The 25,142-nt window shown below is 32.4% G+C and overlaps 1 protein-coding gene across 1 annotated transcript in view; it reads left to right on the top strand.

The window, feature by feature from the left end:
• Nucleotides 1-10,192: 10,192 nt before the first annotated feature.
• The window catches only part of LOC149908452 (lachesin-like), a 28,586-nt gene continuing 13,636 nt past the window's right edge, over nt 10,193-25,142 (top strand). The window contains exons 1-2 of the mRNA XM_090102279.1: nt 10,193-10,530; nt 22,079-22,182. Coding sequence (XP_089958405.1) covers nt 10,449-10,530; nt 22,079-22,182 — 186 coding nt within the window. The 5' untranslated portion in view covers nt 10,193-10,448. The remainder of the gene's footprint in view (nt 10,531-22,078; nt 22,183-25,142) is intronic.

The raw sequence follows: 25,142 nt of genomic DNA, 5'->3' as shown, positions 1-25,142 counted from the left end.
AAAGTCGGCGGGGAATAAGATATCCGGAAATATACATTAGCTATATGCGATAAAAAATAGTTTTGATTCAGTATTTATAGTATGATTGTTGTATACTTATCCCTACAGGACTCGTCCTACATTTAATGTAGAGAACAAGAATGACAAAAAAAAAATAATGTAGATTTAGTATTAGTTACAGTAAAGTATAAGTGTATGCCTGAAGCTTCTAAGCTGAAACATAACTCAATTCTAAGTTGTGCATTCTGCATAAATACATTAGTCGGTAAGTAAAAGAACTTCTGATCTTATATCGATTCTATTATAATATCCGCAGATTCCATTATTCCATTATAAAATGCGTTCAAAGATTTTTTGATATTAATTATTATTGAAATATCGAAGAGCACATATTTATTAAAGCATGATTGGATGAGAGTCCTCGCGAACACTCCACTCCGGTGCCACGTGATTTAATGAGTGAGAATATTTCATGTATCGTTAGGGACTGCGTCGAAATCAATCACGATATTAATGACGTGTGAAATAAATCGAACGTGTATACAACTCGAATTGAAAAAGTTTTAAAATTTACGCCCCCTTTATCTTCTTGTTTCGACGACAATTCTTTCAGTTTTGAATGTATAGAGTTACAGTGTTTTGAGGAATACAATCTTTATTTCTATGGTTTTATTTAATAAAGGTAATAAAAGATGGAAAGCAAAAAATAAACGTACTAATTTATACAACAAAATAATATTTATGCGTTAATTTCACACACATTATGTATAAATTGACTGTTTTTCTATATAAAGATTTAATTACATGTTGTTCTTATAAATTCATAATTAATATAGTCCTATTAAGATGAATACAAAAAGGACAAACTAGGTAGTAGTAACAAAAAACTGTCCTACTAACTATTACACAGTTCTAGTTCATGATTAATAAATTCAAGTTGAAAGCTTCTCAAAGAATATTATCTTTTTGTTACTGAAATAGAATTAATTAAAGCATTTATAAATTTTGAATGGTAGTAAACTGTAATGTTTTTTTTTCCAAAATTAAGATACGATGACCAATAAACACAAAATATTTTTAATCTTGAACTAAATTACGAGGCATGCATTGTTTACAGATTCACAGAAGTGTGTCAGAGATAAAATTAGGTTCATACATAAAATATTCTTAGTTTTAAAAATTATATCTAATACTAGATGTTATTAAATCAGCTTTATTGAAAAGTAACGTATTAGGTCATCAACTTTTAAGAGAATCAACATAACCGTACCTATTATAAAATGTCTAAAACGTATTTAAACCTTCTTGAAATATTTATATGTAGGTATAGAGCAATCACATTAGTACTTATAACAGCATACGATAAAACTTACCTTTCCAAGATAAATGTGAAAATGCTACTACGATTCGTGTGCGAGTAGTCATGTCTTATCCATTCTTTACTAAAATTACAGCTGGGTGTCGAACGCATTCGCTATCCCATACTTTAAAACTCGTAGATTCGCGATACCCATTACAACATCACGTTCCAAACACATATTTTAACGCTAAACATTGTTTAACGCTAATGTTAGTAGCAGATTCGATCAGGAATTAGTGAGGCTAAGGTGGAACCGAATTGAACCTTTTCAAGTCAAGTCGTGGTGTTTGTTTAACAGATAAAGTTGTTTTCAGATATATCTCAAAGTTCATGTTATGGTCACCACTAATCCCCATATTTTTTTATAACTTGGTCTTAGCAAATCTAACGAAAGCTCAAATTCTGCTTTTAACTGTTTTTTAATTGAAGCTATTAACTGTACACAAGGAAATTTGACAAAATATGATTTTACGTATTTCGTAAAAGTATAAATTTCATTCAGAAAAATAGAGTTCTCATAGAAATAAAATAAAAACGCTATGCTATTTTAAAGTGTATCTAAAACATGTAAACTCTCAAAATTGGTACCGTAACCTGAACAAATTCATAACTATACATTGAAGAAATATGTTTACTCTAATAGCAGACGTCAATACAATAAATACGCTTCCATATAAACGTAGAATAATGGATTTCTTTGAAAAAACAAAGCCATTGAAAGTCTATCGTATACGGCCGCACGATTCATGGATCTGTCAGACGCGCAACCGCATTCGCAACGGAATGCGGCCTGCAACAGTACGAACCTCTAACATCGTCGCTCCATTTTTTGAAAACCCTTTTTTTCCAACATCGCGCTATCCTGCCCGTAGTGATCGATTAATTCCTATTTGTTAAAGAACGGAAAACTGGAAAATCTGCTATTTCACAAGCACGTAGGTAACGATTTATTTCATTTACGTGGGATATTTTGTGAAGAGAATTTTGCTTACAATTTGCTTTAAGCGTTTTACTTTAACATTGTATTGTCATTATAACAAAGTTTCCTAGCACTAAGTAGAACGGAGCCATAATCACTGTTAGCGTTATCTTAGATATAATTGATATTTAAATGCAGACAGTAATGTTGAGACTATTCAGAATACGTATTGTTATTTCTACATAATATGAATATAAAATTGTGTTTTTAAACAAACGAATATTTCAAAAATCCGATACACTCCAAAAGTGTAAACGGCCAAAGTAAATAAATAAAATTGAAAACCACACATTCGATACGCAAGTGTTTTATTTCATTTCAAAATTCTATTCAATCCTAAACAATTTGAAAACAATTTCCTCAAAATAAAGTATAGGTGTTCAATTGTAAAAACGTTTCATACGACAATAGATTGTGTTGTAAACGAAAGATAAATGATCCAATAAACCATGTATAATCTATTGCTATATAAAATAAATTAAGTGTGCTTTGAAACTGATGGTGTTTCAATTTATTTCCTTTCACTCTTGCAAATTGTACTGTTCAACACAGCACTTATTTAATATAGTATAAACTTTTTGGGGAATAAAGAAATTTCCCTTGTTTTGATTTATGACATCCCTATGGCGTTTTAGTTGCGTTTTATTTGTATGTAGATATGTATATGATATTATATTAACAACGTTTATAAAGAATTAATTTACAAACTGAATATTCCCGTATAAAATGGAAGAAAATAAAGTGCAGTCATTATTTAAAAACAATTAGGATAAGATATATGGGATCTCATTTACGAGATAAATATGAATAATCGCAAAGATTAAAATGAAGTGAGTTTGTCAATTTTGAAATCAAAACAAGGACGTTACTTGATATCGGACTTTGAATAATTACAACAACATTACTTAGCCGTCAAATTATTCATCAATATCCGGCGCCTCAATTTAACAAAAGGCTTGAAGAGAACTTGAGAAAATTCATCAAAACTTTATTGAAGTTAAAACAATACATCAAGGCGCTAAAACATCGTAATAGCCCCAAGATTGATCGCTAGCAAGCATTATCTAACGAAGGCATTGTGTCCAGCGCCGGCCTTCTCGTTCCTCTTGTAATGGCCAAGTTCGACAAATCTATACGGCTCTAATTGTATCGCTGTGTAAACGTTAATCCATTATGTCTTTTGCAATCAGATAATGTATTTCCAAAGAATTCAATGCTCTACATGCCAATTGTAATATGCTGCATTTACCCTTGTTTTTGTAAAATAACTAATATTATCGTAATTTCGACGTATCAGCACAGACCCTTCATTATCTACTCACTAAAGACAAACAATTTTAGTAACGTTTTCAAGGATGCAGAGCATAAAGAACCTCGACTCCTATAAAGAACTACCCTATTTAAAGTGACTAAACCTTTTTAAACTTTTCGTATAATTAAACGATAAATTTTATCCAACAACCGATAAAAAGAATTTCTAACTACAAAGTTTGTTTTCAACTGTCCATGTTTAAATATTGATTCGTTTTCTGGGAGTGATTCTCATTTTTTCATACCTAAATGTACAAGTTTCTGTTCGTGATCACAAAATAAAAGTTTCCGCAGAGCACTTTCCTTAATTCTTTTTTAATGCGATAAATCTGAAGTCTACTTATTACTTCCTCGTTTGATTTCATATTAAAATTGTCTTTAACGTACTGAATAAGTAATTGCCTTTAATTTTACTAGCTTTTGAAATCTCGTTTCTATCTAATATTAGATTCCAACGAATGATTTAACTTCGTTACATTATATTAGCATTTCATTTCAGTGATATAGGTATGTTATCAAATGTAGCAATTAAGTCTCCGTCGACAATCGACATTATAAAATGTTACCAACTTGGATTTTGTATTTATTTGTTTTAAATTGCTCTTTTTAATCTTAATTTGTTAATGGAAATAAGTATTAACTAGCATAATGTACAATTTCCTCCTGAGAATAAACTTAAGGAAACTTGGTCTAAAAAACAAGCAATGGATTGGATTGTTGAATTTGCTATATTAATCTTTAAATATTATTCTATATGTATTAGTAGTTTAGGGGTATTATAGAAGATGTATTTGAGTTGTACTAGTCTAGATTTTATTAAGGGTAGAGAGAGACTTTGTTTAATTAAAAAAACAAGTTCACAAAAATGCATTTTGAGATAAGAAAAAGTTTACAATGAGCTTGGAGACTTATAGTTTTAGTGTACAATACTCAGCTTTTTGCTTAACTAAGAACGATTTTTTTAATATTCCTTCCCTTGTATGTCTTTCTCCTTACGGGGTAAGGATTAATCGAATAGGGTAAGATTCAGCAGATCTATTTTTCTATTCAACCGTCAATGATTGGGCCCGAATCCGAGTCAGTAGGCTTCGCACGTATATCGTTCGTCTATCGCGAACTTCATACTCTGCCCATCTGCAAATTTTCGAAGTTATCCACTGGAGGACACATTTTTATAGGATCAAATTTAATCTAAGCAGTAGGGATCAGTCTCAGGAGTGCCCTGTGCGCACGTGTCTACGCGACGTGAACACGGGTTAACGATTTTTCACAGAACGTTATTACGTGTCCAGTCAGAACTTCACTAAAAACTGATGACCTATATTGGAAGGGCTTTCGATTCTCCATTAGTACAACATCATTTGACTTGCAAAACTGCACGATAAAAAATACATTTAAAATCATAGCGCTTTATTTGATGGAATGTTAGAATGTACTCTAGTGTGCGAATACCTAAAATTTTTAGGCATATTTGATTTGGAATACATTCCTGGCTTAAAGTATAATAAAAAATTGTGCCTATGTTGGATTTAAATATATTTAACAAACAAACAGTTTCAAAGTATCAGTGAAAAGTACATGGAATGATAACTTTAAAATACAATAAAATTGTTTCCCATGAAAAACTATTTTCATTTCAGTTATCATCAAGACCTCGCACTTTCCCAAGGGCTTAGCCTGTAGCATTGTGCGAAGAAATTTTCTTAGAAAAACAATAAATTTTCCGAGAGCAATGCTCGAGTGAGTTTTGGTGTCGGCTGAGCGGGAGCACGCTCACCATAATATATTGAATTTGAAACGAACAAACTTTAACGTTCTCTTCGCCGCGTGTAAAAAGATTTTCTCTAAATGTTTACAATGCAATATTTTATTTCGCGTCAAAGAGTAACACAATAATGCCACTCTCGCTTTTATCAATCCCTTTGTCTTGGAGGGTATTTTTCTTAAATAAGGTTATTAAATAAATGGCGTTTTATTTTTCATTCTTTTGTCTGTTTTTCTTGCATTGCTACACAACGATAGAAACGTAAATATCTATATATAAATTAAATTTGAAAGACCTTTGAAAAAAAATCGTATGAAAGTATTTACCTGGTGTTTTGCAAAAAAAAATTGGTGAAAAGGTGTGAACTCTTCAAAGCTTAATCTCCGACGATTTGCGAAGGAGGAAAAAAGGGTTCCCGAGGCTTAAATGCGACGGATCCTCTATATAACCAACCCGCTTTCTGTCCGCGCTTATCGTCTTTCAGTCCTTTTTATTTAGTAATATACAATAATATTATGGAATAATATGTCCTGATCAAAAAAGATTTACGAAATGATAGGATTCGATAGGTATGTGTAATCATTCATAAATAAGATCCCATATGGAATATTAGGTATACCTTCATGTTCTCATATTCTATTGTTTAAATTACGTTCTGAAAAATTACTTTTTTTATATTAAAATATTAGTTGAGTATGCATTATACTCAAAATATATCCAGGAATCTTGTTCATCCACACTATATAAATAGGAATGATTTTATGTCAGTTTGTATTGCTATTTTTTTACGAATGAAATTATAACAAGCTAGTAAACTATCAGATTATTAAAATATCATGTCATTTAATTACATTTTTTCAGTATAGTTTAAACAAACGTACACAATACAACATGTCAACAAATGCTGTATTACACATCAAAACTATTAATTAATATTACAGAAACTTGGCACATTGCTTACAAATTCTCCATTAGATCAATTGCCAGCAAGTCCTTGTGATACAACTAGTTAACTGTCTACGGCGCTGGAACGTTCATATTGACGCAAATCTTATTAATCTCGTTAGCTTCGGAGTCTAATTAAACGTGATATTATCCTAATGTATATTTCTGTTCGTGTAATCACAAACAATGTTCGCTAATGTAACGATTGTTTTATTTGATATATTTCCAAACAATCAAGTGATAAGTTCGAATAGCATGTTGATTTTCATTTATTACGAGTCGGTGATATAAATGTAACCAAATATTGATAAATGATTGGAACTTAGTTAATTAAAATGACATGTCGTAAATGTAAACGTTTTATTTTATATTTATAGATTATTGAATCTTTTTGCTGGTGAAATAAAAATAAGCCAACCTACACGTGCGCATATAAGATTTTTTAAGAGGGGACTTAAGTGACCTTACATACTTGAAAATCATGCGGCCAAGTAGTGAAAAGGTTAACTGAAGTATGAAATATAATGTTGTTTTTCTCTACGGATATCTACGTAACTAAAACGTAGCTCTCCAACATTCCACCGATCAAATCACAACATGCAGTCGGAAGCCTCGAATATCACTGGCTAGTTTGTGATTACAAACTTATATAGAAAGCTTCATGTTTGAAACTAAAACAATTTATTGAACACCAAAAACTGTATAAATAAAATTAGATAGATACTTACAGTGAACATGCGGAGGCATTTTTTGTTATGTACAGCAATATCTGAACCAAAAATAAGATTGTTTAAAAACTAATACATTTTTTTACACCACAGATAACGTAAATTATAGACTTGAGTTTGAAAAGCAAACACATATTTAAGAAAAATACTTAATTAAATAAAAGATCGTGGTTAAGACAACTTAAGGTTGAAATTAAAGTCATCAGAATTAAAATTATTTGCCTTAATAAGTATTTTTCCATAAAACTAGATCATGGACTAGTAAATTCTTCAAATGTTTGTTCTTGGAAATGTCAGGAAAATATTATAATGATATTGCGCCATAGAATTTACAGGTCATTTCCTCGTAATACTCGCAAATAAAATTCACATTATAACAGGTAATTGAAAATCCAGTGAAATTGTGTTGGATACAATTTAACAATTATTACTGTTATTAAATTAAATATTTTCATTCCATTATTGATTCCTGAAATTAATAATACCAGAATAAAGTATCTTAAACATACTTATCTTGTTTTTATCAAAATAATAAAGTAGCCACAAACAATTCTTTCAAGTGCCTCCATGAAAATTTTATTAGATTTTCCGAGGCAAGATTGCGGAAAAACTCGTACGATATTTTAATAAAACTAAATAAAAATAATTATAGGCCTACCGGATTATACGCAACTACAAGGTATATAAATGTTGAGCGTATTAAAATATACTAAAACCAATTTACAAAAAAGGTGCTGTCGAATAACGTATACCTAATCAATGTATTATTATTCTGCGTTATATTCATAATCTTTGAATCCGTGAGATTTATTGTGACCAACATTACCGAAACAGATGTTCATCCAAACCAAAATATCTGAACTTATATTAAAGTATTAAGCATAAGCTTAAGCGTGTCATTATTTCAAGTGAAGTTATCACCTGCCATATTCTCAGCGAGTTAGGGCGCGTTCCCACTATGTCGTAACGACTAATTTATCGTTCGACGACTGTCGTCTCTACCTGTTCCCATTATAACGATTGTTTGTCGTCAACATTTTTTTATCGTGTAGCGACTGTCGTATCTAGCTGTTCCCATTGGATCGCGACGACATTTTATCGTTTCCTGGCAGTCGCTTTGTCGTTTACACATCATCAGCAAGCTAATAATATAATAATAATCAAAAGCAATCTAGTCGCCTCTGCGTTCGCTTGGTGATTACCAGTGCGTTTACTCTCCTGAGTTCAATGGACGTCATAGAGTTGCCGTCCACAATTTTTTTATCGTTTTGCGACTGTCGTGCTTGCCGTTCCCACTGTCACGACAAAGTGTCGTCACTGCAAAAACTGTCGTAGACGACAGTAAATTGTGTCGTTCTAAATGTGAACACCTCCATGTAAACATATAAGCCACGACTCTTAAAACTACACGATTATCTGTCGTCACGACACGGTGGGAACGCGCCCTAACGCTTCGCAACAAACTTTACGTGATCACATTACCATGGAGAGTTCTAAACTTATTCAATGATATGATAAGTACAGCACATTAATCTTATATTAAAAATAACATTTGCAATAAGCGACTCGCTTTCGTAGCAAATTCCAATCTTTTTACCTTTTAAGGAAAATACGTTATTAGCAAGAGCAGAAATAAAACGTTATTGTTCGGTCGATTAAATAGTAAAAGAGACATTTTTATTGGAATATTTTTTGCAATAAAATTATTTTTGTGTCCTTTGACTAAAATCTGTTTTTGTACAGGCCACGCATAATATTTCATTATTAAATATATTATCCACATAATATGACATACTACTACTAACTACATAATAATATCCATTTATTGACATTAAAATACATTGATACATATTAAAAATAACTTTGACTACTCTAAACTCTTGCAAATAAATAATTTAAGAATTTTTTTGAAATATAAACCCATTTAGGGCCGATTTTTCAATGCTTGGATAAAACTTATTCGTCGAATAATGTATAAAACTACCATTTTAAAAACGTATCTATTCTAATTGCCCGTATAAGTATTAGTTTACGTGATATTTTAATATTATCGTGTAATACTTTATTGGACGGATAAGCTTTATCCAAGCATTGAAAAATCGGCCCTTAAGCAATTTAAAAGTAACATTTATTTACCCCTATTCCAATATCCAAAATACTTAAATATAAATAAACCAACTATCAATAAAATTGATTACACACAAATCAAAGTTCAAATAGCTATGATAAATACTATTATAGTATTCAATGTAAATTTGCCATTATCGTGAATTCCGACAAAGTTAAGACACGGTTGTCTTAATACGCGCCGGCACCTGCTGCGTTCACATTGAGTTCACGCTGATGTGCCAACACGCTCATATTTACACTACGCTTTCAATGCTTTCGTTTAGAAATTAATGCTCTAATTTGTTAAGTGTTAAGATGTTTGATGCTTTTATTGTTCCTTAGTTATTACAGATTTTGATAATGTGGCTGGGCGGGTGATAAGTTTATGTTTGTGAAGACCGTTGCGTTTGCTCTACCTGTAAACAATCAATGGTCGATAATAACTTGCTGTAAGTTTAAAGGAAAAATTATATTATGTGAACTGCAACATTGCTTTATTGAACATTTGAGAAAGCTACGAAATATTCTGTATAGATAAATATTGTAGGATCTCTAAGTTACGAAAATTTTAAAATTTTGTAACAATCTGAGTTTGGTTTTTAGGCTTAAGGAAGCGAGAAATTTAGAATTGTTACTTAGCATCAATATTTTATGTATCTACTTAAAGTTGAATCTCGTCATAATTAACATTCATTTAAATTTGAGATTATTCATAGCAGAAAGCGAAGTTGCGTAGGTATTTAACGCAGCACCTGCCCGAGGCGTCTCAGCGTGGCCGAAATTAATGCGACGCAAAGTCGGCAAAAGTCAATTACACTTTATTAAAACCGTCTCCATTTATATCAATTTGACGCAAACTGTTACAAATACTGGCAATGTTCTGTTCTTTCATCCGAGCGCGAGGTGGGAGTACGCACGCGCCGCGAGCGTACAATGCTCGCAGACAAAGCGCCGAGGCTCCGCGGAGCGAGCAGTAGGCAGCCGGAGTGCCCCGAGACAGCAGACGCGTTTTGGCGCCAAAAGCCGGCCCGTCTCACGCTCGCGCCACGCGACTTTATAACTGGCACCCGCTCAACCCACAATCGCCCAATGAATATTTAATTGAACCGATTCCTTTGCCGAGCCGGCGAATCAATGAGCGAACTTCATTGCCGCATCGGAAAAGTCATGATAGTATTTCTGTTGACATTATCGCAATAGTCGGAAAAGTTTGCTGGTAAAATGCCGATCGGTTAAAATTTTTAAACCAATATGAACTTTCTGCGATACGATTTGTGTTGTAAAGTTTTTTTCATACTTTTCGCAATTAGCAGTCCCATCTTGGCGGCTGACGGTAAGCAATTATGAAAAATATATTATAGAGTAATTACCTAGATTTATATTTAAGTTGATTAGCCGAAACTGATTTCGTTAGCTTTGATAAATGCTTCATCACAAAACTTATTAATCAAGAAATTGTATAATAAATTGTATTGCTTAAGAAAAGAGTGAGTGGGACGAATCTAATCGTTTTGAAACTTTTTACTTTGCGTTGTTACTCACAGCTTTCTTCTTTCCACTTTATTTAAACTTGAGTTAAAAGTATATTCTTAAATATTCTTTTTTGTTATTTTTTAACACCACGTACCTATTCAATAAAACCTACAATAGAAGAAGTAAAGTTGTATTGTGGTCTATTTTAGTTTTATTAATGTAAACACGTATAATAATTTGATATATTTTGATCCATTTTCTTACCATTAAAAGCTTATTTCTAAAAACAACCATCATAACAAACGATGCGATGCTTTACTACAATATCCATCTTCATATTTTCAGCTTTCTCCTTGTTTGTGTACATAACATACTATTATTGTTTTTATAGATAAAGCCTCTCTAGGAAATATAAGAATCAGTCGTTATTTTTTGCAAAAAAAACAAGTACATGTCTACTAATTAATACAGCATGGAACTCTTTCTTCACAATTTAATTTTACATGTCGTTAAAATTAGTAACTTAGAATATTAAATTTAGCATTAGATTCTTTTCTGTTAGGTATTGCTGCAAAAATATTTAAATGAATATTAGTTTAACTTTTAATTAATATAGTACCTACCTATGCTGCTACTTTCAGCTGTAGCAAAAGTGAAATTAAACTACATATATGTGAAAGTGAAATTATAATATAAATATTAAAGTATATGTATATACAAATAAACAAATATTTTATAGCAAATATTGTAACAATATGTAGAGTTTAACAACTCCGTTTTATTTTTACTAATGTTCGGGATGCGTTTATAATCCTACTTACCTTACTTCAATATAATCATAATATGGTATATTTATATAAATGTTTATATTGAATGAACACAACATATAAAAATGGTAGTATTAGAAGTCCACCTCCTCCGGACTTATAAATAATTCAATGTTTTTCTTCTCCATATTAATAAACATCGTTATGTTATTGTAGCTGAATGATAATGCGATAATTACTAAGATTATATAAAATTAAACACATATATGATAATAATATAATAATGTCTAATGAAACCCACTTATTTTAATTGAGAAATAATGAACCCAGAAAATATTTACAAATATAAATATTATATGGTATTGAAAAACTCACAATGAGATAGTTTCTGATATTTTTATTACAAAATAAGTTACAACTAATACATCCAGCAATATTCATTGTCATTTAGTTTGTAAGTTAAGTATCGCTCCAAGTAATATTTTTATTACTTATGTTACAATAAGTTAATAAGTAAATAATAACAGACGTTATTAATATAAAAGACAAGTGTTTAATATTTTACAACACTTAATTAAATATTTTTTAAGTTAATAATGTCGGTGGCCGGTGCCTTTAAATGTAAGCTTTCATGGTTATAGTTTAACCTCGAATTTAGCTTTAACTCTGATGTGCACGACAATTTTACCAATTGAATACAAAGCTTGCAGAAACTCTGATACCTACAGCTAACCACATTTACTACAATTGTTAGGAAACTCGCGGTCAATTTTCTATACAAATATCTATATCAAAATTCAAAATATGAAAATGTCATCATCGTTACTCAAAATGTATCTCAATGCTCAATATACAAAATTTTAACTAAATTAAGAAAATAAAAAGTTCGAAAATGTATTCCTGATATTATGTTAAGCGCGTGGAAGTGCCTGCATACATGGACAAGACTTTATTCTAATTATATTTTTTAATGATCCATCGCCTTCATTATTTTTACTCGGCGCCGCATCGATCAATGTTCACACATAATATTATGTTCCGAATATATTAATATCTAAGCATTATCCTTGGACAATGAATCATATTCAATATTCCGAAAGCCGAGACGAATTTGTCCCCGTTTATTAATCCGCAAAAACGTATAGATTCCGACAATTGGCATATTTTTCTGTCACGCCTGTTTCACTCCGATATCTATAACCCCATTATTCAACGGATTAGCTTTTTGCTGGATGAGCCATAGAATATTCAAAAGAGAATTGGATTTCGATCAATTTATATGACTATTAATCGCCCTTTGCATACATATTAATTGGTCTTTGTTTACTGTATACAAATCATTTTGTAACATTTGGTTAACAATAGCACCCTGAGTTAATATTGAATATAATTTAATTTTAATTATTGCGGATTGAGTCAACCTCGTCAACTTTTCATTCATTAATTAATTTTATGCTATAATTACAACGATTTTCGCATTGTTTTAAGAGACAGACCCGTACTAATGGTAATGTTCGGAACATCGTATAAACATTGAACGTTTTAATGCAATTCAAAGATAATAAAATAGCACAAGCGCGGTTTTCGCAAAGGGCAATGCATTGCGGCGTAGCCAACTGTACACTGTTCATTTACGTTTCGACCGCAATTCCAAAGTGAATTACTATCAGCACCAACTTGAATGAACTTTCCACGTTTGCTTGCTTCGAAACTTACCTAGAATCCTCGTGTATGATTATTTGTGAGTTGGCAGTGCTATGCTTCAATTTGTGTAAGCTCGAAATGCCTTTACAACTTTGTAGAGTGCGAGTTCATTGGTACGCCAATTGTCACATAAACAAGCCTCGACCGAGTTGAGTTACTCGACCGCAATGCCAGAAGTTACTTCTTTGCTTCATAACTTTCAATGACTTTAAGATCCACAAAGTTGACAACAAATATTCTTAAAAGTTATGCTATCTGCTTTCGCAGATTTAATATAATAGCATATTTTGCAATTTGCAAAGCAAACTATTCTCTTAAACTATCTCTCAAATTATGTTAATACTACATAAACTATACTAACTAGGTACATTAATGATAAAGTATTACAAGTATCATATAATCTTGTAAGAGTATATTCATTATAACTTGCAAATATCCGTTATTAAAAATATAAAGCAGATATGGACCGGACACTACGTAGGATCGTGTAGGCGAGTATAAGGATTCTTTCTTTCTCTGTAAAAACAGATTATTCCAAGAACTAGAACTAAACGTAAAGTTCTTATTTTTTCAGTAACGCCTCCTACAGACGAATTTTTTAATTAAAATCGACCATATAATATAGAAATAATAAACACAATCAGTATTTTATGAATTTGTTTGGTAAAGAAAACTATTAGTAATTGCTTTTTATTAAGAAATACCCTAAAAACGAAAACTGCATGGCAACCTATCAATAATACAATTTCTTATTTTTATTTCACAAGACTATTTTGAAAATTATTTTTAAATATTTCTGACAATTTAATTAAAATAAACCAACGAACGAAGTTGGTTGTGTTCGCATAAATAATTGCGGGCACAAAATTACTTATATTGCAATTTCATTTGTCCACAAAATTAACATATACATATACGTAAACATAATGGTTGTTCATGAGTGTCGAATGACGTTAAAAGGTCATATTTTTCGGAAAATTTATGAATAACTAAAAGGATAGGTACATATTCACCACAAACCGCATTCCGTTAAAATATTTTTGGTATTAAAAATTAATATTTATATTTAACGAATTTACTCTCGTCAAGATAATTCCCGGATCGAGCCCTGTAAAACTCATATAAATTGGATAAAATATGATTTGCATGCTATTGTTAAAACTGGCGTACACTAAAGGCAAAAATGCTCCCATTACGAGAGCACAGAAGGGTGATTATAACCACACACTGAAGCATTACCTCTTGCTTTAAATCTCTCCAGTTATGTATGATGAGACTCGCTGTTAGCCACTTGAGACTCTTTACGTGGGAGTCTTGTTATGCAGCATGAATTGTGTTGTGTTTACAAAGGGTCCTCAACACGTCCTTGTTGAAGATCAACATCATGGTGATACCAAATTCACGGTATGATATGATCACCTTCGTAGTTCATATCAGTGAAGCCGGAGATCCATAAATTTATTCTTTGTCATAGGCATATTGACTTATTTGACCAGTTAAAGTAAAAATTGTAGTTGTTAAATGAACAAGATTGGACCGGGGAGGCTCATGAGCCTCCACGCAAGTTTGAATTATATGCCCATATCTAATGTTTAACCTATCCTTATGAAACCAACCTACGTATACTTAATTCAAACTTAACGACTAACAATCATATCTACAAAAAAAACCCTACAGATATTCTACAAGAATTCATAATATCATAATTTATTCAAGAAGTTCAAATACATAGACGTACAATAAAATGTAGTATGCAAATTGAAAATATTTGAATTGTCTATAGCAGGTGTACTAAAATAATATTTGACATAATATTCTCGTCGACGCGGACGGATAGAACGGCATAGTTTGTTCCGCCTAATTAGGTATGGAACACAAGACTTCATAGTGGCACACCGCAAAGGTCATAATATTATTGCAAACTTACGCCCTCGCGTTCGTGTGAATTACGCAATATGAATACACAATTTACAGGAGCACATGTGCTTTGTGCGGTACAGACAATGTTTTAATGCAATAATGCAACTTCGTTTTTAGCCTTTTTTCAGTACTGCGGTGGGACGGATTTATAATTTACTAGCCGGCGAACTTCGTACCTACCGCCTTAGATTTAGATTCCGTGACTATGCTAAATATGTACCAAACGGCGACAATTTCCTTAAACTTTTTATCGTTTTAACATAATGAATATATACCAATTCATATCAAGATAATCTATTGAACATTATGAAAATTTATACAGCCATTTTTTGAGTCATATATAAACGCTTAATTCTGGCTTTGATAGAAAAAAATCGGTCCTCAATATTTTTAAATAGTTAACTACCTATATTCTGTTTATTACTCATACAAAGTATTTTCTGATGTTTGATTTTACGCGAGTATTATACATTTAGAAAATAAAGACTTTTTAACGGATTTTACGAGCGTGCTCACGGGGAGACTCCCCGTGACCACGCTCGCTGTAAAGTGTTCGAAACGTCGGGAAAATAATAGAATGAATAAATCGCGTTTAAAATCCGTTAAAAAGTCTATATTACTCATACAATCTAAAATATAATCTCGTGTAGGTATAATGCATAATAATACAATATTATTTACACATGACAATACAATATAAACAAGGCTAATGGAATCTTAAGACCGAGTCGGATCATAAATCATTAAGCTCGGCTCAAAGGATCCACAGAATACAGAAAAAGGTAAAGGATTTTGCAAGCCTACATTAATAATATCGCAATCTTAAACGTATTTAGTAAAAATTAGATAAGAATTGACGCAGTGTTTTTAAAAAATAACGTAATTTCCTTCTTGATTGAAGCAATAAAGGTTAGTTTTAATAGATACCATTACAATTAACTTAATATCCATGTTGACATTTAAAAAAAATATTAAAATGAAAATGGTATCGATAAAATATTCACCAGATAAATTTATTATTTCCAATTAACAGGAAACCTACACGTAGGTGTAGGTTTACTGTTAATTATAGGGATAGGTTTATTTTATTTAATGCTATAATTTTATTAGCAAATTAATCATATTATATTGAGCATAAATTGAGATGTAGGTAACATAACTCTTTTTTTATTATTATTTTTATAAAATAAATAATAATACTTCATTTAGCTCTAACACTGCCTGAATAAGTAACCCATCTAGCAAATTCATTATGTAGTCAATATAGTAGAATCGACAAGTAAAAATATATTAACAAACCTACATCTTGTTCGAAAATCGGACCCAAGCTACAAATAACGGTAATGTACTAACCCAAGCTACAACAAACAAATCGATGCCCACAGTCGGTACTCTAAAAAATATCCGGGACATACGGACCGGACGTCAGAATCAAGCTTTTGTTCTTATTATCGCTTCTTTGTATAATTTAATTTATTTCATGTAGACGACCCATACAACAATTATATTACTATATTTAATTATACAAGAGGAACTTTGTAAACTTTTTAAAACGGGCTATTTGAAAATTTCTGAACGGTTTCTTAACTTTATTGTTTTATTTAAAAATTGAATTTATAAATCATATAAAACATACTTTTTTCCTCGAGAATCACATTTTTCATTTTCTTAAGTGAGCTCTTTAATTAATTTTATTCTAAAAAAACATTTTATTCCATAACCCTCTTTAAACAACTTAACAAACATAAACTTGTTATTAACTAGATTACCATAGACACCGTTTATAATAATCTGTGGTACATTGACTCTAACGTCACATCTGTGTGTTCCCGCCAACATTTAATGAAGCCAATTTTCCGCGCCCGCTCCACCTTGCTTTTCCTTTTGAATTTTCTCGCGTATTTTCCTTGTCATCCATCTCCTTCCGCGTTTTCGCGTACACAGATTACTGTTGATTTCAAATTCCTCTACCTCTGATTTGTTTTTCTTTTCCCAAATCTGAACGATTCTTAACTATTTTCGATGTTCAATTTCTTGTAAAAGTATTGAAGGCTATCAGCTAATGTGAGAACTGTCCATGTAACTAGTTACAAATTGTTTGAAAAAGATGTATTTATTACTGTACATCTGTTAATAATTTACATACATTAGAGGTATAGTGCACATAATGAAAACAAGGAGAAAGACAAATGTAGGTTAAATATTTTTGATCTACATATTATATTATCTATAGTCCTTTTCACCTATGATGATTCCTGTGACACTTCATCGTGTTCCGAATTACGTATTTTATGCTTAAAACACCAAAATAATTTTAGTGCATAATATTTTTATTTTATGGCGGCATTATTACCAAAAATATAAAAATGAAACATCTTAAGCTTATAAATCAAAAACCGTATTGTTTAGTTTAATATAATGAAAAATAAAATAAAATAACACAAAAATATAATACCTACGCAATTCGTGTACATGAAATGGATCGTTGAAAAATCATAGAGTTGGAAAATCATATAATCGGCGCCCATCTTGTGATCGTTTGTCAATCGAGTCAATCGTCTGTACGAGTGCGTTAGCCTTGTATAGGTACAAGTTGCATTTTTATATTGATACTTTACGTGGTATTCTGTTATTGTTACTAATTGTTATTGTTGACTTTTTGTTGCTGTTGTTTGCTAAGTTTCATTAGTTAATTGTTGGTGAAATGATGAAAAAACTAATTTTGGTAGGTACTATATTCAAATCGATTTCATTACCATATAAAATATTATCGATTATCGAAAACAATTGATATGATTTCAGTAAAGGACATTTCTACACGTGTCAAAAATCGATGTGTCACAGAAATCATCTTAGGTGGAAAGGACTATAATAAGCTAAACTCAATCAAAGAAAGCACGACACAAAACATAAAATGTGACAAATTAGAATTGAAATTTAGCATATTAAAATATTCCCGAAGTAAAATACTTTCCTATTACCATTCTTGGCACTTTATTTTGAAATCATAATGATAGAAGGAAAGCATGAATAAAAGTCTAAGAGGCCGGCACGGGTCGACACGGGCTCCTATAGTGCCATATATTATTTCGTATGTGCGCAACGTTTGCCATATTTCTTGATGTCTATGCCGATGCCGGCACCAGTAGCATTTCACGCGACGTTTACCGGTTTTTCGATGTGCGGTTTCCGCGCCACAATCGTATTTTATTAACGGTTGAACAGCGATGCATCGTAGTCACGAACTAAATGCGGAAAATGTGGTTGCTCACGCGGTATTGTGTAATTCACCTTCGCGTCTCGCGTTTCCAATCTGACGATATGAGCCGGAAACCATTGTCAGGCACTCGTGCTGACGGTGTGCTCAACGCTTTAAAGTTTCGCTCTCGCAATCTGCTGGCTGACCCCAATGTTATTTTTCTCCGTTGTCGAATAAACGATATGCTGCGAGTGTGTTTATTCTTTCTCCTTAGTTTTATTTCGCTTGCTTGCGAATAGATCGCTTACCAGCTCAATTAGTAAATGGATGTATCCGATAATTGCATTACGTAACTAGAGATTCTCTTTTTAAATCTGACAACTTATAATTAGTCAGATTTTAAATTGATTTTGAATTGTTTTAAAAAGTGTTTATAAGAAGTTGCTAGTTGATAGTATGCTAAGGAACAAAAAGTACGTAAGAATGGTGCTAGCGTGTGAAATAGACATGGTGGTGCCCAGGTACAATTTATGCATCTGATTGGTGTCGCCTGCGAGGTGGCACGACGCTCGCACCGCCACTGTCGCCATCTTTGATTTATAACAGCAATATAACGCCAACCTGTCATGCAGATATTCTTATAACCATCGTCTCGAGTTGATATTAGGCACTTAAAGAGTATTCTTTTCAATATTAACTTTTGTTATCGGTTGTAGATGTAGCAATAAAAGTTTCATTGTTAAACTTTAACTTGGTCAAACTTTGAGCGATTGGTAATATAATTTGATAATTAAAAATTCAGTAGTAGCAAATCCCAATAAGTAATTAATTTCAATGAATTTAACAGTGTATAAATAAACATGGTTACTTCGGCGAAACTGAATTTATTTCCTTTTTATTATTAAAAGTTGGTGAATAGGTACTTACTTTTGGAGCGATCATGCAGTTTTCTTATTTATGTCTTTATTAATTATTCGGTAACTTTTAATTTATTGAATAAAAAATAAGATACAACATAGACCATATATCAAATTGATTGATTATTGGCTATTTCTCTATTTTCAATGTATATATTGAATCAATGTTTATGCTTTCCTTGGTAAAAAAGCTAAACCTATTATACTTGAAATACTGAGAACATTTCCAATAGTCTCATTAAATGCGGAAAGCAGCGCATTGTCGTTCGAATTGGAACTAAAGAGCCTTGCATTCCCAACTTTAATAACTACACAACTTCTAAAAGATTTAAGTATCCTTATTTTATTTCTGCAAGTGAATGGAATAAGGGATTAAATATAATCTAAAATACGTTGACGATAAACAAAGAATAATCAAAATTAATATTTTATGGTGTAAACATATCAAATGCCATACACGTTGGCTACTTTGATGATTCATTAACTTGCTACTGTAGCGCAAAAATAAACATTGTACTTTTCAAACACTCCTCCTTTATCGTATAAAACAGATTGAGAACAAAGATTTCAATTTAAATTATTTTACGATAATTATTTACTGTACACGTACCTTACTTTCTGCGTTTCAAAGTTTAATTAAAATCTCACTCTAAGGCGAGGGTCGATAGTTTCATTAAAGGCGCTAGTCGCTAATTGAGCGTCATGTTTATAGATTACTTCAATTCTCTGTTTCCCAGATCTCGATCGGATGATGCTGTATCTAACCATTACATGGGCTAGCATCGATACGACGTAATTGCTCGATACATAGGTGTTCCAAATAACACGTATCGACAGCGCGTTCAAGTGAATCTTGTTGCATTTTGCATAAAATCGATACTCATGAATGTACCATCGAAGCGGTAGCGCTGCATGAGACTCAACGATTCACATTAACCAGACTCGCTTTTATTTCCAAAATAATTCAAAATAGAAACGAACTGCTTATTTTTGACACTGGGACTTCCCAGTTTAAATAAATAATAATAATCAAGTATGTCTGTAACTTGTCGTCTGTCGAATGACTGTCGATCACTAAAAACTTTAGTCGTGCGTTCTATAAAATGATTGATTGTATCAACATATTTAATCGATCGAAGATGGTAGATTTCAAGTTCGCAATAATCACAATCCGGCAAAATGGAATACTGTTCTGGAATTTCAAGTCCGTAATCTGTGGCAGTTAATTTACGTTAAAAGAGGTAAGCGGGGATTCGCGTATTCGAAACAGGAGCCGGGGTTCGCGGAATCTAATTTGCTCGAACGTGGACTTTTGTCTCAGTGCACTGGACTATGGCAATTAGGTAAATACGGGCGGCGAGGACTGGACTCATCGCGTGCATCTGTAAACACTTATTGACCTGATGACACTGGCAGTTAAGTAATCAAATTTCGAGTGCCCAAATGACATTTGCTTGCCAACTCAGTTCCTATATTTAACCAATGGAACAGCTCTTTATACAGCTTCTGGTAAATCATTCTACGTGGCATCGTAAAACACAATTCTACAGCATGTACTTTAATAAAGTAAATTAAACATTGAATCGCAATTATATTTATTAGTGGATACATTGAAGTATAAACATACTAAAGATATTATATTTAGAAATAGTTAATTTCTAAATATAATATCCGTAATAACCGTATTATAGGTACATATCATTAAATAGATTGTAATTGAAATAAATTAATATAAAGCAATTAGCAGAGATTTTAATAAGTTTAACCTACGAAACGTACTTTAAGCTTATTAAAAATTAAATTAAAGTCGCGCTTATTTTCTCTCGACACGGACAGGGTAATTGCGTTCAAGTCAGGCGTTTCCTCTTCCGGCTACGGTCACTTCTTCAACTCTGTGTACTTTTTGGGTTTCAGAACTTAAAAAAAACAAACTGATCACCTCTTTGACATTTTGAAAGGCATCTAATGCTACAAAGAATACCTTAAAATTGTTTCACATTTTTTACGAGGAATATTCCAAGGTATTCGTTGAGTCGCTCGAATATTTTAAAATATTTTCCAAGCTCGACAACACCATTTAAATTTATCATTTTAACTATTTAAACCACATTTTAGTTTCCATGAGGATAAATAATGTAAAGAGTTTTTGGAATCCTTTTTAAGGCGATGAGCTTAAAACAACTTGAATTTTTATAATTCGAAGTGTATAGAAAAGATCGTATGTTATAATTTCGTTACGTATTAGCGAGTTCGGTAAAAGCGCCGCAGACGATCTGTCTTACGCTGTATATTAGAAACAACATTTTCCAATTGTTTGTACGCGCTCGGTAAGCTCTTCTTTCATTAGAGACGTAGACGTCGCTTGCAAGAAGCCCGTTCTCTGTACAGTCAAGATTGATGGGCCCTGGATGGATTTGTTCTATTCGCGTTGCCTCATCAATCATTCGCGGATATTTTTCCATGTCTCAGGTTGTTTATCCTAAATAGATTGTAGCCTTTGAAACATCGCTCATATCGACATGTATACCGCATTTACATAAAATATTTTCTGCTTGTTTTTGCTTTTACATCAAGTACCTCTGGCCATAGTTCTCATAGAATGGGTGGTTCTTTTTCATTTTATAATTCTGAAGTTTGTTCACGGGTTTGCTAGAAGTATGGAGGCTAGAAGAACTTAGATATTTCTGTGTAAAATACATAATAAAGATGTGGTACTAGTATGTATATCTATGTATCTGTAATATAATTGAACCGAGTCCAATATATGACAATAAATTATACAAAGATAAAATTGCGTTGATAAAAAGGGGATATTACTGCGGTTTCCGATGTAACGGAACAACAAAAAGCGCCAAATGCGGACAATATAGAATGGAATATATTATCACGTGTTTGTTTCAGAGTCCCTATTTCCGCGGTTCGTGGAGCCGGTTCCGAATGTTACGGTCACTGTGGGACGCGACGCGCTGCTCGCCTGCGTGGTGGAGGACCTTAGAGGATATAAGGTACACGATTTTATTATCACGAAATTCATGTGAAACCTAAAGCCTAATGTGTCTTTAAATGTAATTTTATTTTTGGAGATCGCGTACGTTCTAGTAATATGTTAAAAATCGTGTACATTAGAAAAAATTACACTATAAAAACTTTTATTTATCCTTATGCGAAATGTAGTATAATAACCCCCTCTTTATTCAATATATTATATACATATATACGAAAGTCCTTTAAGACATCATTGTATTCTTATTAAATTAATCCATTTATTCACTAAAACGAAAAGTCAAAACTATATTACATTACAATATCATTCAAATAATAAATAAGAAAATGCATAATCATTTTTATCGAAAACAACAAATAACAATATCACTGTTTCCTTTCTATGTAATAACGCTATGTAGTCCATAAAAATTCACTGCCGTTGTTAAGATTGTGCTATCGCATTATCATCTTGGGAAGTTTGGATATTCAAGCGTTGGGTTAACATATTTTGATCAAATATAACTAAGATGTTATGGTATGTATTAGTCTGTTAGCTTGGAGGATTAAATCGTTGTTTGATTTGCATTATTAAATACTAGCTGTTGCCCGCGACTTCGTCCGCGATTCGGTATTTTTTCGTCATTCGTCGTTTAAAAAAAATACGTGACACTTTATTTTTGAATGTTCTTAATTGTCTCTTATAACATTTAACTACATTAAAATTGAATACTCTGATAAGAAAATCTTAAAATCATCGAAAATCATAGACATCGAATATCTGAGGAAAACATGAATGAATGTGATTTAAATTCTACATTTCTTAGTAATTAAAATAATAATCTAAATTAAATGTAGATTAACAGTTTGAGCGCACCATTATAGAATATGTACCTAAGTAATAAATTACGTTAGTTTACATAGTAACTTTACTAAAAACACGATGACTTTCTTTCGCGCTCGGTACCACAAACTAAGCATGTTTGTGGTACGTGGCCCGCGTCACTTTACCCCCCACGAGTTCCCCTCCGTTGCTATGCGAAAATACATTCGTCGCCCTACTGTAGGAAAAATTGTAATACTGTGGCCTGGGCGTTATAACACGCTCAGGGAATTCCTGAGTGCTGATAGACTTCCGTCTATCGGCATTTATACCAATTTTATATTAATATCACCATCTTGAGGAAAAGCTTCTAATGTCGATTTAAAACGCATATATACGGATTAACCTGATGAATTAACATGTTCTAAAATTGTGAAATGAGTTCAGTTTTAAATTCGAGAAATATTGATTTCTTGTATTCGATTATTCGTCGTAGTCGAATACAAAATATATTTAAAGAAACTTAGGTTGGCCTTCAGGCAAAAGGGATCCTATCAAATGATAAACTTGACCTTGTATCTTAAAAGTAAGAATGAAAGGAGCATCTGATAATTGTTGAGCACCAAAGGATCATTTAAAACGCAATACTATAAGAGCTAATATTGTCTAAGAACTGTTTAGATTGCACATGTTCCTCTAAAACTTAAAAGTAGTGATTTCAAAGGTTCCAGCGTATCTTCAAACGAAAGCCGACTCCTTACTCCACTTTAAAGCATTACAAAAAGAACATACTACGTTAATATCGCCTATACAAAAGATGATCTGTAGGTAATCAATTGTGAGGTTATAAGCAAACCCACTTTTATATTTGTCGGCCCACCGCCGAATTTGTAGATTGATCTTCTATGTTTACCTCTAAGTCATTAAGACTATGTCGAAATCTGTCTGCAGTAAGACGGGCCTCTCGCTATTCGTCCGTTGCAAGAGACCAATAGTTTCAATTCTTAATCTTTCATTAAACAAACTTATTAATCGTTCTTGTCTCAAATAATGGTAATATTCGCGTCCCTACTCTAGTCATTGCTTATGCTCATGTTCATCTTCGAGAGATCGAATAATATTATGGTGCACCCTATTATTTGTCAAACGGTCTTCATATTGAGTAAAAGTTTCAGATTCTCGAGATAAAATATGACGATCGTGATCAGCTGTGAGACGTAATTCCCTCTCAGTGAGGGTTTCGGTCTCACGGGATAGTACAATATGCCATTTGCGATCAGCTGTGAGACGTTATACCCTCTCAGTGAAGGTTTCGGTCTCACAGGATAGTACATGCCGTTCGCGGTCAGCTGTGAGCCGCAATTCTCGTTGTGAAGCGGTTTCAGGTTCGGCATAACACATGTTGTTTTCGGTCAATAGTAAGCCTCTTATCTCTAACGATCCTTGAGAACTCTTATTTCTCATTTTCTTAACTTTGCTCGAATTTCGATATAAAGATTTTTTAGGTGGCACTGATGCGGGTGAATAAAAATTAAGTTAAAGCCTGATTCCCACGACATGTTTGCTTCACAAATCCGACCGCGCCACACCACACCACATGCCATGGAAATCGGCGCGCTTGTCGCTCGCCAGTGCTTGCCATACGCACACATGCCGTGGGAACGCTCAGTTCAAATCGCGACGGATGGCGACAAGCGCTTGTCGTCTGCCAATGCTTGTGAAGCAATACATATAATAAAATTGTGGAAAAGTGATGTCTGTACAATTAAAATATGTAGAAAAAATTAGCAGGTGTTATTATTATCGAGAAATCGAGAGAAACCATTTTTTTCTCTTAAAAGCTCCCCCCCCTCCCACTTCCCGAACTCCGATTGACCGTAATTTATTTTTCCTTACATTTTTATCATATCCTTTTCTAATGGGTTTCATCCTACTGCGATTTTTTTTTGTTTCAAAAATTATCTACCCTGGTGTATAGGTAAATTTTCCACATAAAATGTCCTTTAAATTATGTCGTATTATATTTTTAACCCCCGACGCAAAAAGACTGGTGTTATGTGTTTGACCGCTATGTATTTCTGTGTGTGTGTGTGTGTGTGTCTGTCTATGGCACCGTAGCTGGCTAACAGGTAAACCGAATTAGATGCGGTTTTTTTGTTA

This window comes from Colias eurytheme, chromosome 5 (genome assembly GCF_061535395.1).
Source record: "Colias eurytheme isolate Ceu_HAF_F1 chromosome 5, ilColEury1 Martin Lab GWU primary, whole genome shotgun sequence".
Classification (NCBI taxonomy): domain Eukaryota; kingdom Metazoa; phylum Arthropoda; class Insecta; order Lepidoptera; family Pieridae; genus Colias; species Colias eurytheme.
This window is presented reverse-complemented; position numbering and strand designations above follow the sequence as displayed.